Raw genomic sequence first — 14,828 nt, forward strand, 5'->3', positions numbered from 1 at the left:
AGCCCATGTCCCGGTGTCCCGTATACGTGATCCACTATCTTCACTGGCTCCGATAGCACCGACGTGGAGGACTGGCTCGCACTTTACGAGCGTGTCAGCATCCCCAACAAATGGGACGAAGAAGGCAAGTTAACCAACTTGGTATTCTACCTCGCGGGCGTAGCTAGCTTGTGGCACAACAACCACGCGTCCGATTTTGCGACTTGGTCCGATTTCACGACCGCCGTCATCGGCGTTTTTGGCCGCCCAGCAGTTCGTAAGCTACAAGCAGAACAGCGCTTACGCGAACGAGCTCAGCAGGCCGGTGAATCTTTCACAAGTTATATCGAAGATGTCCTCGACTTGTGTAAGAAGGCCAACGGAACCATGTCTGAGTCTGACAAGATCCGGAACGTAATGAAAGGCATTCACGATGATGCCTTCACCATGCTGCTCGCCAAAAACCCTGGCACAGTGGCCGATGTCATAACGCTGTGCCAGAGCTACGAGGAGCTCCGCCGGCAGCGTTCGACGACCCGTCGCTCCCTGTCACGCGATGCAGAGCTTGCTGGCTTGGCGGCAATATCTGACCAGGCCGCGTTGCTGGCAGAAGTCAAGTCATTCGTGCGCGAGGAAATTGCACGCCAGTTCTCCCTCCTCGCCTTTGCCCACCCGCCGCACGTTCAACAGCCGTCGACCACCCTTCTTCCTCCTCTCCGCCGAGCGATTGAGCAGGAAATTGCGGAGGTCATGCCTGAGAACCACCCGCAACCTCCGGCTCCTGCGCCCCAGAGTTACGCTCAAGTTGTCGCCAGGACGCCCCAAGTAATTCCTGCGGCTGCCCCAATGAGTTACGCCGAAGCCGCCGCTAGACCTCCGTTCTTTGAAGCGGGTGTGCCGGCTACATATGCTGACGCCATCCCTCGGCCCCGACTGCAGCCCACCATGCAGTCATTTCAGCAGCCGACCCGTCAATCGCGTCCTACGACAAGGGCGGGACCTACCCCGGCGAACCGATGGCGCACCCCCGACAACCGGCCCATCTGCTTTGCTTGCGGTTACGCCGGTCACGTGGCACGTTATTGTCAACGCGTGCAGCCGCCTCAAGTCGCGTCACCTGTCACCAGCCAGTCAAGCCGTGCATTCTACGACCCACCTCCACCTACGTCGCCGACGTCACGCCCACCTCCAGGTACTCGCCGCTCTCCGTCTCCACGACGTCGCTCACTGTCACCCATGCGGCCACGTTCGGTCGCGCCAGAGCAGGAAAACTAGTCGTCGCAGTCCAGGAGGCGAGGGCTGCGACGCTATCGAACTGTGAAAGCCCTCAGCGAAGTCCATCGAATATAATCGACGTGTTTGTGGACGGTGTTCGCGCATCGGCCCTTATCGATACTGGAGCCGCTGTATCCGTTATGGACGCAAAACTTTGTCGCTTACTTCGAAAAGTGATGACGCCACTTTCTGGGATGTCCCTCCGTACCGCGAGCTCCCAGAGTATTCATCCTACAGCAGTATGCACTGCTCGCGTCGTTATTCAAGACGTTCTGTACGACGTCGAGTTCATCATAATTGCGGCATGCTCTCACGACGTCATCCTGGGATGGGTTTTCCTCTCCCGCCACGACGCCGTAATTCGTTGCGCACCAGCTGAAATCGAACTCTCACCGTTCTCACATTTGACGCCGACAGACAGTCCATCGGCAGTGAGCAAGATCCTCGTCAAAGACGATACGAAAGTGCCTCCAAACTCGTCAACGGCTGTGTCAGTCTACTGTGCCGGTCTCTCCGACACCATTGCACTCCTTTCGCCATCTGCCCGCGTCTACACTAGGAAAGGGTTGCTGGTACCTTTCGCGACCGTGCGAGTCACTCAGGGCAGCACCGCTATTTTTGTTACCAACCCATCCCCGTGCATTGTTACGTTGGTTCGAGGGGAATGTCTCGGCAAAGTGGAACCCGTTGAAGGCGCACAACTTCTGTACGCACCCGATGACTCGCACTGTACCAGTTCCCGTACCATCAGTGCTGTTTCCACGTCTGATTCGTCACCCACTGAGGTATTTGGTTCCTCCATGGCTGACAAACTTACGTCGGTCCAGCGTTCCCAGCTTCTCTGCTTGTTGGATGAATTTCGTCATTCTTTCGATGTCGGGCAAACATCCCTCGGCCGCACATCCGCTGTTACGCATCGCATCGACACTGGCGCCCAACCACCACTGCGGCAACGTCCATATCGCGTGTCTCCCACAGAACGCCGGGTAATTAATGAGCAAGTGGACGATATGCTTTGACGCGATGTAATTCGGCCCTCCGACAGCCCATGGGCGTCTCCTGTTGTTCTCGTTGCGAAGAAGGACGGTTCTGTGCGGTTCTGTGTGGACTACCGACGGCTCAACAAGGTCACCCGCAAGGATGTTTATCCACTGCCGCGAATCGACGACGCGATTGACAGCCTCCAAGGAGCAGAATCCTTTTCATCTCTCGATTTGCGCTCGGGGTACTGGCAAGTACCCATGGCTCATGACGCTCGACCGAAGACAGCCTTTGTCGCGCCCGACGGCTTGTACGAGTTCAACGTCATGCCGTTCGGTCGTCGTCTTCGCTCCGGACTTCTCCACGCATCTCCAACGTCTGCGGAATGTTTTGACACGTTTGAGCAACGCCGGCCTCCAACAGAATCTGAATAAGCGCCGATTTGCGGCACGGCAGCTGACAGTCCTCGGCTACGTCGTGTCCAAGGACGGAATCCTTTCCGATCCGGCCAAGCTTCGGGCCGTGGCCGAATTTCCCAAACCAACGTCCGTCAAAGAACTGCGAAGTTATGTCGGACTGTGTTCATACTTTCGACGCTTCATACAAAACTTTGCCACCATCATATCGCCGCTGACGAAGCTCCTTGGAAATAACGGACCCCTAAATTCGTGGTCGTGCGAGTGTGACGACGCGTTCGCAAAGCTCCGTCGTTTGTTAACGTCTCCTCCCATACTACGCCACTACGACCCTACGGCCCCGACGGAGGTACACACGGACGCCAGCGGTGTAGGCCTCGGCGCTGTCCTTGCGCAACGCAAACCAGGGTCGGGTCAACACTCCGATGTCGGTTTTTCTTAACGCTCTCGCATTTAAGTTATCAATGTCTGTTCTCGCCGTTCCTGGGTAGATATAACCTGTCAATCACCTGTGGCGCATACCCGTACACCGCGGCCCGTGGTAAACGGGCATGTGCCACACGTGTCCGATGGAAAGGATTTGACGACGTACGCGACAGGATTTTCACGTTATTCATGTCATGACACGACAGTCATATTCGTCAAGTCCTCTTACCCTCCCATGCCAATTTTGGTCTACACCAAGCTAAGGGGGCGGTCCTGAGTACAACCAGACGTAGGTGGCTAGATAGATAGATAGATAGATAGATAGATGGATGGATGGATGGATGGATGGACGGACGGACGGACGGACGGACGGACGGACGGACGGACGGACGGACGGATGGATGGACGGATGGATGGATGGATGGATGGATGGATGGATGGATGGATGGATGGATGGATGGATGGAAACGTTCAAAGTGTCAAAGGTTCGCTAAGAAATGCTTAGCATTTAAAAAACGGCGCGCGCGGGAGAGCTAGGAGAGGAGGTGCGAGGCGTGGCTGGTGTTAGTGTTGCCATGACGACGCATACCGTGTGCGCCGTCATTTCTACAGCTTATGTTTCTGAATCCCAGCCGCCCAGGTAGTAACTGAAGGGACGTTTGGCGCTGCCAACGGTGACGTCATGAATTAAGGCGTCCTATGGGAGGTATCCGGAGTAACATCCCCTGGCTTAGTCATTCAATCTCGTCATGGATAGCGCGCCGGATGAGGCCGTCTGTGCTTTCGCTTCTGCGCAAGCCCCAGGTTGAACAGTATAGTAGATGCAGCTAGACGGCAGGCTGCGAAATCTCAAGCAAAGACAAAGTTGCCTGCTGGAACACCGGAGCTAAGGGAGGCCAGATAAGCACGTTATAGAGAAGCTTGCCAAGCACGGAATTGTGCCATGATCGAAACTACTGTAGCCACCGCCTGTGTGCGTAGACTTTGCGAAACCAAGCAAACGTATTCTTCGTTCGTGATAACTACGTTTAAAAGACCTAAAGCACAGCCAACTTTTTTAACACGAAAGTGTTTTATGCCGGGGTCCACCACAGCTCCACTGACGTATTTCCGTCACGAATATGACGTTGTAAAATATAAAGACTAACATATGGCGAAGACAAAGCTAGAGAAAAAGTTCCATCACCGGGAGTCGAACTTACGGCCCGTCGATCCGCAGCACGCGGAGCGAAACGATTCGGCCACAGACGACACGTTCTTTGCTATGCTAACGGCGAGCTATTTATATACATCATTTGCCAGTGGCGGTACACAGAGATCGGTGGTACATCAGCGTGTCTTCGTTATCACTAGTGAAGGGCTCGAAGAGCGCGCTTTAAAGGTCGTCGCCCCACGCGGATGAGCGCGCCGCTCTATGGGGCGTGTTCGCTCGCACGAGCGCTTATCTCGTGATGGCGGTGGTTTGTACGTCTTGTGCTCTCACCACAAGCTTGCGCTGAGAGCACGAAGGTCACTTCGCTCACCGCAGCGGCCGCTTTTGCGAAAGAAGCGCGCTGCTCACACAGAAATAAGTTACAGCAGTGACAGTTCCCGCTCATCCTGTGTATGGTCGTTCCGTGCGTCCTTTCTGCTTGAGCAGCGCGTTGCAAGTTTCGAGCTGCTTGCCGTTCTTCGCGCGACATTACAACTTGTTGCTGTAGCCTCCATTCTTTCGCGCTTGGGGCGAAAGAATGCACAACAGACGCTCAACTACGTCTGTGAAGACAAGTTTCTCTTTCGTGTTATACTGATTTCTATGACAGAGGGATCAGCCATGTTTTAGGGGCGAAGGTCCTTAAAGTGGCACCCGTTCGTCCCCGTCGTAGTGCGTAACCAAGTCTTAACGCTAGTACCAGATCTTGACCTTCAAGGTGGTGCCGGTGGGAGATTTCTCCTGTGCGTTGTTGAACAATAAAAAATTCGCAGCGTGCGCGTTAACTAAAAGCCGAATTCTTCTGTCTCTCATTCCCCATTAGCAGCCATTGGCACGTTCCAGTAGGAAACGTTAGTAGAAGTAGAAGTGTAAGTGTTAGCTAAAAGCCGACTTCTGTCTCTCATTCCCATTAGCAGCCATTGTTTACCTCCAAGTTAGTGCCTGGTGAGATTTCTCCTGTGCGTGGTTAAACAATAAAAATTTTGTTCAAAACGCCGTTGATTGATGAAATAAACCAACGAAAGACGCCAGATGTTTTCTAAAATAAAAACGAAAAGACGCCAGATGTTTCTAAAGCAAAACGAAAAGGCGCCAGCTGCTTAACGAAAGACGCCAGATGTTTTCTAAAGCAATGGTTTTCTAAACAATGAAAATTCACAGCGTACCTGTAAAATTAAAGTGAGCTGCAAGTCGTCATAACTCTCATCGAACCTTTAGTATAAACGCGCCCGATCTCACGTCGGTGATGATGTACTGGGCAGAATTCACGGAAGATTCACGATTTACCGATGAACCTCCGCAGCTTCGCCCACTCATCATCATTCACTCCGTGGATATGCTGTGATTTTTTTTATCACTTCAAGCCTCCATTTCCCGCTGAACTTCTCTCTTTTTTGGATGTACAACATGTGTGTACAACGACATAGACTCGAATATACATGTTTCTTATATAATCTATGGCGTCGTCCTTCGCTAAAGAACATGCTTGAGTGAAGTCAAAGCCACACCATCCGTAACGTTCTCTTCAATTGTATTCGTCACGTTATTGTCTTAGCCACGAAGTTGACCCCTGGTTTTCCTGACCTTGTTTTGCGATGTTAGTGTGCCCGTCTGTGACCTTTTAAATAAATTTTATTACACTAACTGAAAACCTAAGAAACAAATTGCACTTCGTCCGTCATATATTTATATTTGCTCCGACAGGTGCCGCCACACTACCAGTCGATCTCATTTTATTCTGCTGTGCGGCTACAACCTGCAAAAGCATGCGGACAAACAAAAAAAAAAAATCGATAACGATCACCGATACGCGTAAACCCTGGCAATGTGGTTGTGTCTTCAGGGGTGAAGTTACCGCCGCAGACATGTGGATCGTGGCGTTGAGCGGATAGCGAAAGCGCGACGCTCATCGCAGCGACGAGCTGAAGGGATTCCGATCGCCAGATGCCTCACAAAGATTGCACGATGTCGCAGCTACAAGTCAGCAATTGCTAGGTATGTGGTACACAACACGGCTAGGGCAATTCATTTTGTCCAAGAAAAGAAACCTCGAGATAAACACTGTCGCTCAGCTCACGTCAACACAGAGCACGTTGTAACACAGGCAGACGACGCTCGTTGCCCACAGGAGGTTCAGTGATGTGGACTGGACATATCCACTCAGATCGGCCACCTGCGTGACGTCGCGCTTACAATGCGACACGCACTGGAAGTAGGCGGGGATCACAGCTGAGCCGCTGTGATCGGTGGCGATTCGCAGCTTTAATGCCTTGTAATAAAATGACACAGTTTACGCCCATACCTTAAATCGGTCTGTAAATGATCCTTACGACGTGCTCTACCAGCCCAATGTGTTCGTACAAAATCGGCAAAACCGTTTCAGGGTCCCTTTAATTCCTACACTCCGCGTACCTGTAGTACTGATGAATGGAACCACTTCACTGCTTCAATTGAACTGTGATATTTTTTTTTCACATATGAAGCAGCTTTACGAGACCAATATTTCATATAGCTGCGGCATTTAAGACAACCCTTTATGAAAAGCCAATTTTATAGAAACAGATTCTGAGGAAAAGTTCTGTGCAGGTAACTAATATACGACCGGGTAATGGCACTCATGTAGCCAATGTGAGCTTTACAAAATAAGCTATACAAGGTCGGTACATAGATGTATTTGTGTGAGTTAACGAATTTCGAATATTCTAAATCCAAATGGAATAGCTCAGTTGGCAAAACGCACAAATTTGGATTTGTTATTGTTTTGTTTCACGTTCAATCACTGGCACCAATAATAAATCAAACTGCAGGATAGTTGAATGCCGTAGTTAATTTGTCTAGAAGTGGCGTAGTAATCGGTGAAATGTTATCAAATAAATTATCAACATGTACTTAGCCAGCAACGTTAATAAACACTATATTAGTTTATCGGGTATGGGGAATCGCAGTTCCTTACTTGAATATGTTCCTCCATGGGTTTCTTCGCAAATCCATGATTTCTGAGCACATGAAAAGTGAACCTTCTGTTCACTTGCCATGGTTCTCCATTGAGAGCTAAAACACCTGTCGAAAACAACGGATGATTAAGTTAGTGCATTCACAAAGAGCGGCGAGTTGTAAACGCGCTTCATAGCGCGAATGGGCAAGAAAATGAATGCACAAAAATGCAAAAGCATTGAGAGCTAGTTAACCTGTGAATCCTAGGTAACGAAAGATGAAATCGTCTGGCCTGTAGAGCAAGTCGGGATTTGACAGTCCTTCCCGGATGGACTCCACGTCGTTTAGCACGACTACATCCTTGCAGCCAAGGCGAAGCCTGCGAATGTCACGCTTTTAGAATGTTTTGTAGCAGACGATGATATGTAGCAAGAAGAAACAACAACGTTCCCAGTGCTTTTCTTTATCACCGGCTTCGGCCCGTAGTCACGAAAAGTTACCTCTCTCACATAAGGCGTACCACTAATACCTACTTTGATAACTGTGGTTGTTCATATGCAGTGAGACACATATAACAAATTTTTTTTAGAGGACAGATCTTCCTCAGAGCAGCAAGCGGACATGATTTGCCGCTGTTCACTTGCGGGGCATCTTAGTTTCAATGATCTACCCTTAAAAACAGCGACAGTCCTTAGAAACATGGTGTCAGTACATATCAGAAAATTAATCGCCTCAAGAATAGTTTTCAGGAAGGTAATTGCAAACAAAAAGTCACTATATGCGCCGATATACGTACGCTGAAGTACATACATATGTGTACCGGACAGTACATACATTTCACCACCGAAAAGCGCCAAAAAAACCTTTTGGGCGAAGGACTAAAAGACACATAATGTACAGTTGACGCCAAAAGGTTAGAGACCGCTAGGTCCGAGAAAACTACAAATTTCGCAGAAATTTGTGCTTGTATTCGGTCGAACTGCACAGTACGGTCTCCACAGAAAAAAGATTAGCACAAGCGGCCATTGGCCGGAACGTTCGCTTGTGTTAATCTTTTTCTTCGGGGACTGTACGTGTTGCTAGCGTGTTTTAGAACAGGCCGGAAACCTTCATCCAAGGCACCCTGCCCAAGCAGCGGGAATATTCATCTTTGTCTTGTGTCTCGTGGTTTTTAAGCTTTTGAAGCCGACTGTACATACGGTCGTGCTTGGCCTAACAGACTACATGCGATGTACTACGCATTTATACAATACCGGTGTCACATGGGCACTTTTGATCACGATCAAGGCCAATCCGGATCGCATTTCGTGATCGCGATCAACAATGCTCGCTGCTACGCGGTCCAAACTAATACGTATCGAGCTTCGCGCAGACGTCAGTCAAATCGGCAGATTGACTGACACGATCGCGATTGTCTTGATCTCCGTTGCGCCTGATCGCGATTACAAGTGGCCGTGTAGCAGCAGTTGATCCGGATCGAGCCTAATCCGGGTCGGCCCTGATCGCGATCGAAAGTTCCCGTGCGACACCGGTATAACACGTACTGTGCTACATAACGGTGTACTGTTTTAACGCGATAGCGTTAAAGAGCTCGTATCGCAGAAATTCCGCCGTCGGCGTTGGCGCCGTTGGTTGTGAGCGAAAAATCATCATCTTGTCCGTGACCGAAAAATCGAAAAAGCTGCAAATAAAATAAATAATAAAAATGTTTGGTCCGAGTGAGAATCGAACCCAGGCCGTCTGCGTGGCAAGCAGCTGTTCTACCACACAGCCACGCCTCTGCCTGGAGCTGCACTGTAAGTAGCGTTCATGCTTCCCAAAAATACGCGTCCTCTATACGGGTGTGACAGTACGAGATGTAATATTGCAGTAATATTGCGTGGTACAAGCGTACATTGCCATCGGGCGTCACACCATGTCAACATCATAACGACTTGGTGGTTTAAAAACAGCCACCCATTACAAGAGGCACACACATTTCTGCGCGTATTCTCTTAAGACCACGTAGTGGGTGCATCGCAACTTCGAAATAGCTTCTCGTGCATAATTGCTTCTGGTTTAAAGCATACTACCCATTACATAAGGCGCACACCTTAGTGCGCGCATTCTGTTAAACACTCGTAGTGTTCGAAGTGCGCACTAGGGGCAGGATATCGCTATCGCGTTCAACTCTTAAAGGCGAAGCTTAAGCGTCCCCCAATTTTTATCCAAGAAATAACACGCTAGGTTGGTTGAGAGGCAATTTGAACAGTAGATTTTAAAATGTCGTACAGAGCGCTAACGTTGGTTTTGCTAATAACAATATTAAATGTTCGAAATGCGTCTTTTTAGAACACGTTGCAAACGAGGAGCTAATGTTGCATTAAGCCTACTTAGAGACACCTGCCTAACAATCGGTCCGTGCTGTTTGCTGAGCTCATGGAAAATGATATGAAACGGTTTCCACATGAAGGGAATGTAGCCGAGTATTGGTACACCCTTTGGTCCTGGAGGTAGACGCTTGGAATCGTCTCGGTGGCGTTCCGCTGGCGATCGCATGATACGCAGGACAGTTGTGAGCGCCATGGGCACAACACCGAGACCAAGCAGACTGTTTCCCAAGTGAAGACCTGAAGGTATAATCGTTATCATTATTAGGCTTGAAGACGACAACTTAGCAGAAGCTGCCGAAGAGAAACGAACAAACTGAACTATTCTGTAAACTTTAAGAGTTCCGACAAGAGGCAGAACATATGTGTATTATTCAAAGACGAGAAAATGTTTGAGAAGAAAAAGAAACTCAATGTTAGACAAGACAGCGCAGTCACAGATAATAAGCTTACAATGAAATCCACATCGTGGACACTGAAAACACAGAAAGCAGCAAGCATTTTTTTACGGGGAACACGTCAGAATGGGCTGGAGTAATTAAAATGTGTATATGTGGGGAGGGGGGGGGGTAGCATGGGTTAATCTCTACTGGACGCGCTATTTCCAAGACGAGTCACCTCTGATCGTTTAAACGATTGAACACTATCACCTCAAGTATGGCAGGACAAATGAAAACTGATGGTTTTCTATCATAACAGGAAGAAATTCGCGGTGTGTTCGGTGTTTTTTGGCGCAACGCTAGGACACTGATCCATTTAACGCCAACGTACACAGACAAAAAAAAAGTGAACATCATGCAGTCGTAGATTGATGACATCTCCCATGGAAGACTGCGAAGGAACAAACCTGAATTTTGACGATATGTGACCTCATTCGTAAAAAGTTAGCTGAAACATAATGTACCAGAAACGAGTGACACTTACGAGCAAACTTCATGACCGATTCCTGCCACTCCTTCGGCTTTTATTGATGCTCACAAAATTTGCGTACTTTTTTTTACACAGCTGTGACCTGCATGCTGCAAATCCCTGCCACGGGCATCAGTGCTGATCGCTTCGTTTTAAAACTGCTATACGGACCTACACAGCCAAATAGGAGAGAAGTTGGTTTAAGTTCACATAATCCTGACTTCATTACGGGAAATAAGCGTAAAGAGTTAGACCATTTTAAGCTAAATCTGACGCGTGCACAGTATCTTAAAGAGACTGTCTAAGGCCGTATTCAGCCTTTGTTGCAACCACATTCACATTTATCCATGCATTTGGCATTAGACAGTGAGGCGGTAGTAGAAAACACTGCGACAGACAGACAAAATTGCTCCTACTCATACAATAATAGGTGATGTTTCCAGAAGAGGCGTATTGTTACAGACGGGAACAACTCCTGTAGCAAAGTGCTTTCGATTCAGATACTTTATGAACGATCGCGGCCACTCATGGTTGTGTAGTCAGTTTCTCACTTTGTACTCACGATTAATGGGGCGTAACGTGTGGTGGACGAGCAATTAGGGCAGAATCTAAGAACACAACTGGGAGGAAATGTAATAACCAGGACTAAAGGTAACCGAACACTTGAGGTGAATACCCCAGATTGTACTTTGATAACACTTTATAAGATATACGCACATGAGCGGGAATATAACTTACATGTGGGAGCCAGTCATGCTGGCCACGAAACTCCATGCCGGAGACAGAAGCTCTTCGTCCTAGATTTAGGTTGTAGGTTCTCTCCTGCGGCCCTGTACTACTCCGCTTCGTAATACAGTGAGCGGTGAGCAGAATCAGCATTCCTTACTTGTTACGTTTCTTTTTTTTTTGCCCATTAAGGCAAGTATATTTTCCCAATTTGAAGCGAAACTTGTCGTCATGCGGAAATTGCCTGCAATAAGGGACGGATTGTGTTGGACATAAGACAATACCAGAGCTGTCTTATCAGGAAAGCAAACTGTGTTATTGACAGAAGAAAAAAACGCCTGCTGTTGCGTGAGTGTGCGAATGAGGTAACTGCGTGTATGAAAGCTATAAATACTCACGTTAGCATCGCGTTCTGCTGGCTTAAACACTCGACCACTAGCTTTTCCTAGACGATTAGGTCAACCGTTTGCTTGGATGACCTTCTTTTACAAAGTTGCTTAAACAGTGGTAGCGTCGCAAGAGCGCTACACGGGTCAGAAGAGACGACGGAGTGCTGCCTTGGTAACAGTTTATTTCTTTCCCAGAAGGCTTCACTACTTATACAGTCACGCAGAATCACAAGAGCCGCGCGCCGAACGCGGCTGCTGAGGTTTATAAAATCAACTTGGTAAGAGCCAGAGATATTTATTCTGCAAGGTCTCATGTGAAGTCATGATGACGTCACAAATTTTGGTGACCTGTGATGTCATGATGGCGTTATTGGGTGACGTCATCACGTGGTGATAATTGTTTGCATCATTGGTGTTGACGCCAGCACCGATGGTCACTTTTCGCTTTTGATGAGGCATCTAAGACCCATCAAAATCTTGTCCTCTAACCACACGTACTGCAGTGAGCAGCACGTTCTGCTGATTTCTTGAACAATTTAGGCCAGCGACTGGAACCCGCTATTCTTAATATAAGATGATAACAGAGAACCTCGATGTAGATAATTAGGATAGCTTGCTATGTAGCTGTCGACAGCTCTTCCACTTGATATTCGAGTAAGCCCTTGAGACCTGTATAAGTCTCTGTCTCTTATCTGCTGTCACATTATGAGTTATCGTTCAACGAAGCGGAGCGCCTGCGTATCGTCGACGACCATGAGCAGAGCTGGTTCAATGTCGAGGGAGACGGTCTTTCCTTCTTGAGGATAGATCTTGAACTTCTGGAGAACGGTGGTGACGTACAGAAAGACTTCCATAAGAGCCAGGGTCTCACCAGGGCACGCTCGCTTTCCTGCAAAACATGCAAATAATGAAGACGAAATCAGTGGTGGCGTCGCAAAATATAAGCATTGTCTTGGAGTTTTATGTCGTACGTCTATATATTACAACATGGGAGTATATTATCGCCAAAGTAAAAAAAGGTGATGTTATAGTTTTTTAACACGAAATTGTTTTATGCCGGGGTCCACCATGACTTTAGTGACGTATTTCCGTCACGCAAATGACGTCGAAAAAATTTTCACGATCAGATGGCAAAGAAAAAAAGTTCCGTTAACGGGCATCGAACCCACGACCGCTCGACAGATGCCGGGCACGCTATCCACTGCGCCACGGTCACTTTCTTTCTTCTTTCATGGTATTTATCAAACCGAGTATTACAGTGCACAATAAGAGCACAAATAAAGCAAACAGAAGTACAATCACATAGCGACAATAAGCGCTCAAGCGTTCCTAAGGGCACACTCGATGGCTAACACAACGTGCAGTAGAACAGTGAGAGTTTTTCACATCGTGTTATACTGGAAAGATGGTGAGGCCGAGCACCTCACCAAGAGGGGGTACCAGTCAGGTCTAAAGTCCAGGTCGTCATAAATGTCCTTTAGCTGAATAGTCATGCGAATGAAGTGCATGTCTGAAGAAATGGTGGGTTCTGCGTTACGGTCCTGCATACGTGTCTTCCATAAGCTATGCATACCCATGAGGAAGAACATATCATATGGCACTTCATCAAGCGATGTTGGTATAAGATAACGTATGGTGTCAGAATTAATGACAAAACTTTTCTTCAGTGCTCTCTGAAGGACATCCCAGAACAGAATAGCGTCTTTGCAGCTAACAAAGCAATGTTCTATTGTTTCCGGCACATCACATAGACGGCAGTTTACAGAAGAAACAGAAATACAGACTCTAGAGGCTCTACAAACGCGCCTTTTATATCCGCCGCTCTTCCGATCGGCGGGGTGGTGTTGCCCTCTGGGGCCGGTAAAGTAAAGTAATTCGTCATTACTGTGGCCTCCGCGATTAGCATCTGTAACGCGTTACACGTTCTTCCCATTCGGCGCGTTTTCAATAGAAGTTCAATTTTGTTAACACACCGCAAGGTGGCGATCGTATTCCAAGCGTTACAAAAGTGTTGACCTCGCTCACAGCATCAAGCTAATCCAAACCGAAAATAGCCGTGAGACGCGCGCCTACCTCACCTAGGTGTAAAGGCCTGACCACATGTACGCGTCGCAGCGTGTCAGCGCGTGACATTTTCACTCGGCGTCGCGCTCGCTCCCTATGGGGAGAGAGTGCGCGCAACTACGCGAAGCTGTGCGCCCTCTCTCTCCAGAGGGAGAGGGCTTGGCGCCGCGTCAAAATGTCACGCGCTGGCACGCTGCAAAGCATACGTGTGGTTAGGCCTTAACACCTCGTTCCCCGCTCACGCGCTCGCCCCGAGAAAAATCGCGTCCGGGCTACCGGGGCGGCACGACGCGCTTTGCGTTTCCCTCTAGTCCGGCCGCGGCATTCAATCACATTTTAACATGCCGCGGGGTGGTGACTAAGTTCTGCGTCCAATATGCGACGCTCTTCTGGCTATCACTACCTCGTCCTCTGATTACGCTTGCACCGTTAACTACTACAGCTACCACAAGGGTTTGTTTAACCATTCAACATGAACGTCAGTCGTCGGGATGGAGATGTACCACCAATCATCAAAGTGGGTGCATCCACGTTAAACGATGCTATAGCTGCCAGACATCAATATACATTGTACAAACTCTCTTATATCAATGTACAGTAAATATTCAGTTACTTCTGTAAGGGCACGCTTTACTTTCGTGTTATTCCGATTCCTGTGACGGAGAGATCAACCATCTTTTTTCGGTCTATGAGGCCTCAGCAACATCACTTCAAGCCGTATTCCATCTGCCGATAGGTGCACTATATCTTATTCTAACGTCCATTCTATTGTAACTGTGAAAAAAAATCTTCCTTGAACACTCGTGAGCTTGCTGTCGGTCCTAGCCTAAGAGAAGTATGCACTCAATCAACTGTGCGCAAGGAACATTCGGTAGTAGGGGGGGGGGGGGGGGCTGATTGCTATAACTCCTGTCTTGATCGCCCGTCTTCGTGTGTTCTTCCCTTGTCCGTGTGTAAATTAGCGCTATTTTTTTAGAAGTTATTACTATGTTTTTAGGCTTTGTCGATACATAGAGCTGCAAGATTGTTGCTCAGTCCTTACATTTGAGCTTCGTCTGTATCTGTTTGCACTCGGTAGTTTATTGTCTCCTAATTTTCATGTTAACCAAAACATAAGAACACTGACCCACTCACTCATCGAGTAAACCACGTCGTTTCGATATCGGCT

General features: G+C 48.3%; 2 protein-coding genes across 2 annotated transcripts in view; both read right to left on the reverse strand.

Moving 5' to 3' along the window:
* The window catches only part of LOC119382624 (cytochrome P450 18a1), a 31,609-nt gene extending 21,841 nt beyond the window's left edge, over positions 1-9,768 (reverse strand). Inside the window, exons 1-3 of the mRNA XM_049412798.1 lie at positions 9,590-9,768; positions 7,458-7,582; positions 7,223-7,329 (exon numbers count right to left, since the gene is read on the reverse strand). Coding sequence (XP_049268755.1) covers positions 7,223-7,329; positions 7,458-7,582; positions 9,590-9,768 — 411 coding nt within the window. The remainder of the gene's footprint in view (positions 1-7,222; positions 7,330-7,457; positions 7,583-9,589) is intronic.
* A 1,998-nt stretch (positions 9,769-11,766) lies between these two features.
* The window catches only part of LOC119381512 (uncharacterized), a 44,968-nt gene continuing 41,906 nt past the window's right edge, over positions 11,767-14,828 (reverse strand). The window contains exon 18 of the mRNA XM_049412799.1: positions 11,767-12,485. Within this exon, the coding sequence (XP_049268756.1) occupies positions 12,307-12,485 (179 nt within the window). The 3' untranslated portion in view covers positions 11,767-12,306. The remainder of the gene's footprint in view (positions 12,486-14,828) is intronic.

The sequence above is a fragment of the Rhipicephalus sanguineus genome, chromosome 2, assembly GCF_013339695.2.
Source record: "Rhipicephalus sanguineus isolate Rsan-2018 chromosome 2, BIME_Rsan_1.4, whole genome shotgun sequence".
NCBI lineage: Eukaryota > Metazoa > Arthropoda > Arachnida > Ixodida > Ixodidae > Rhipicephalus > Rhipicephalus sanguineus.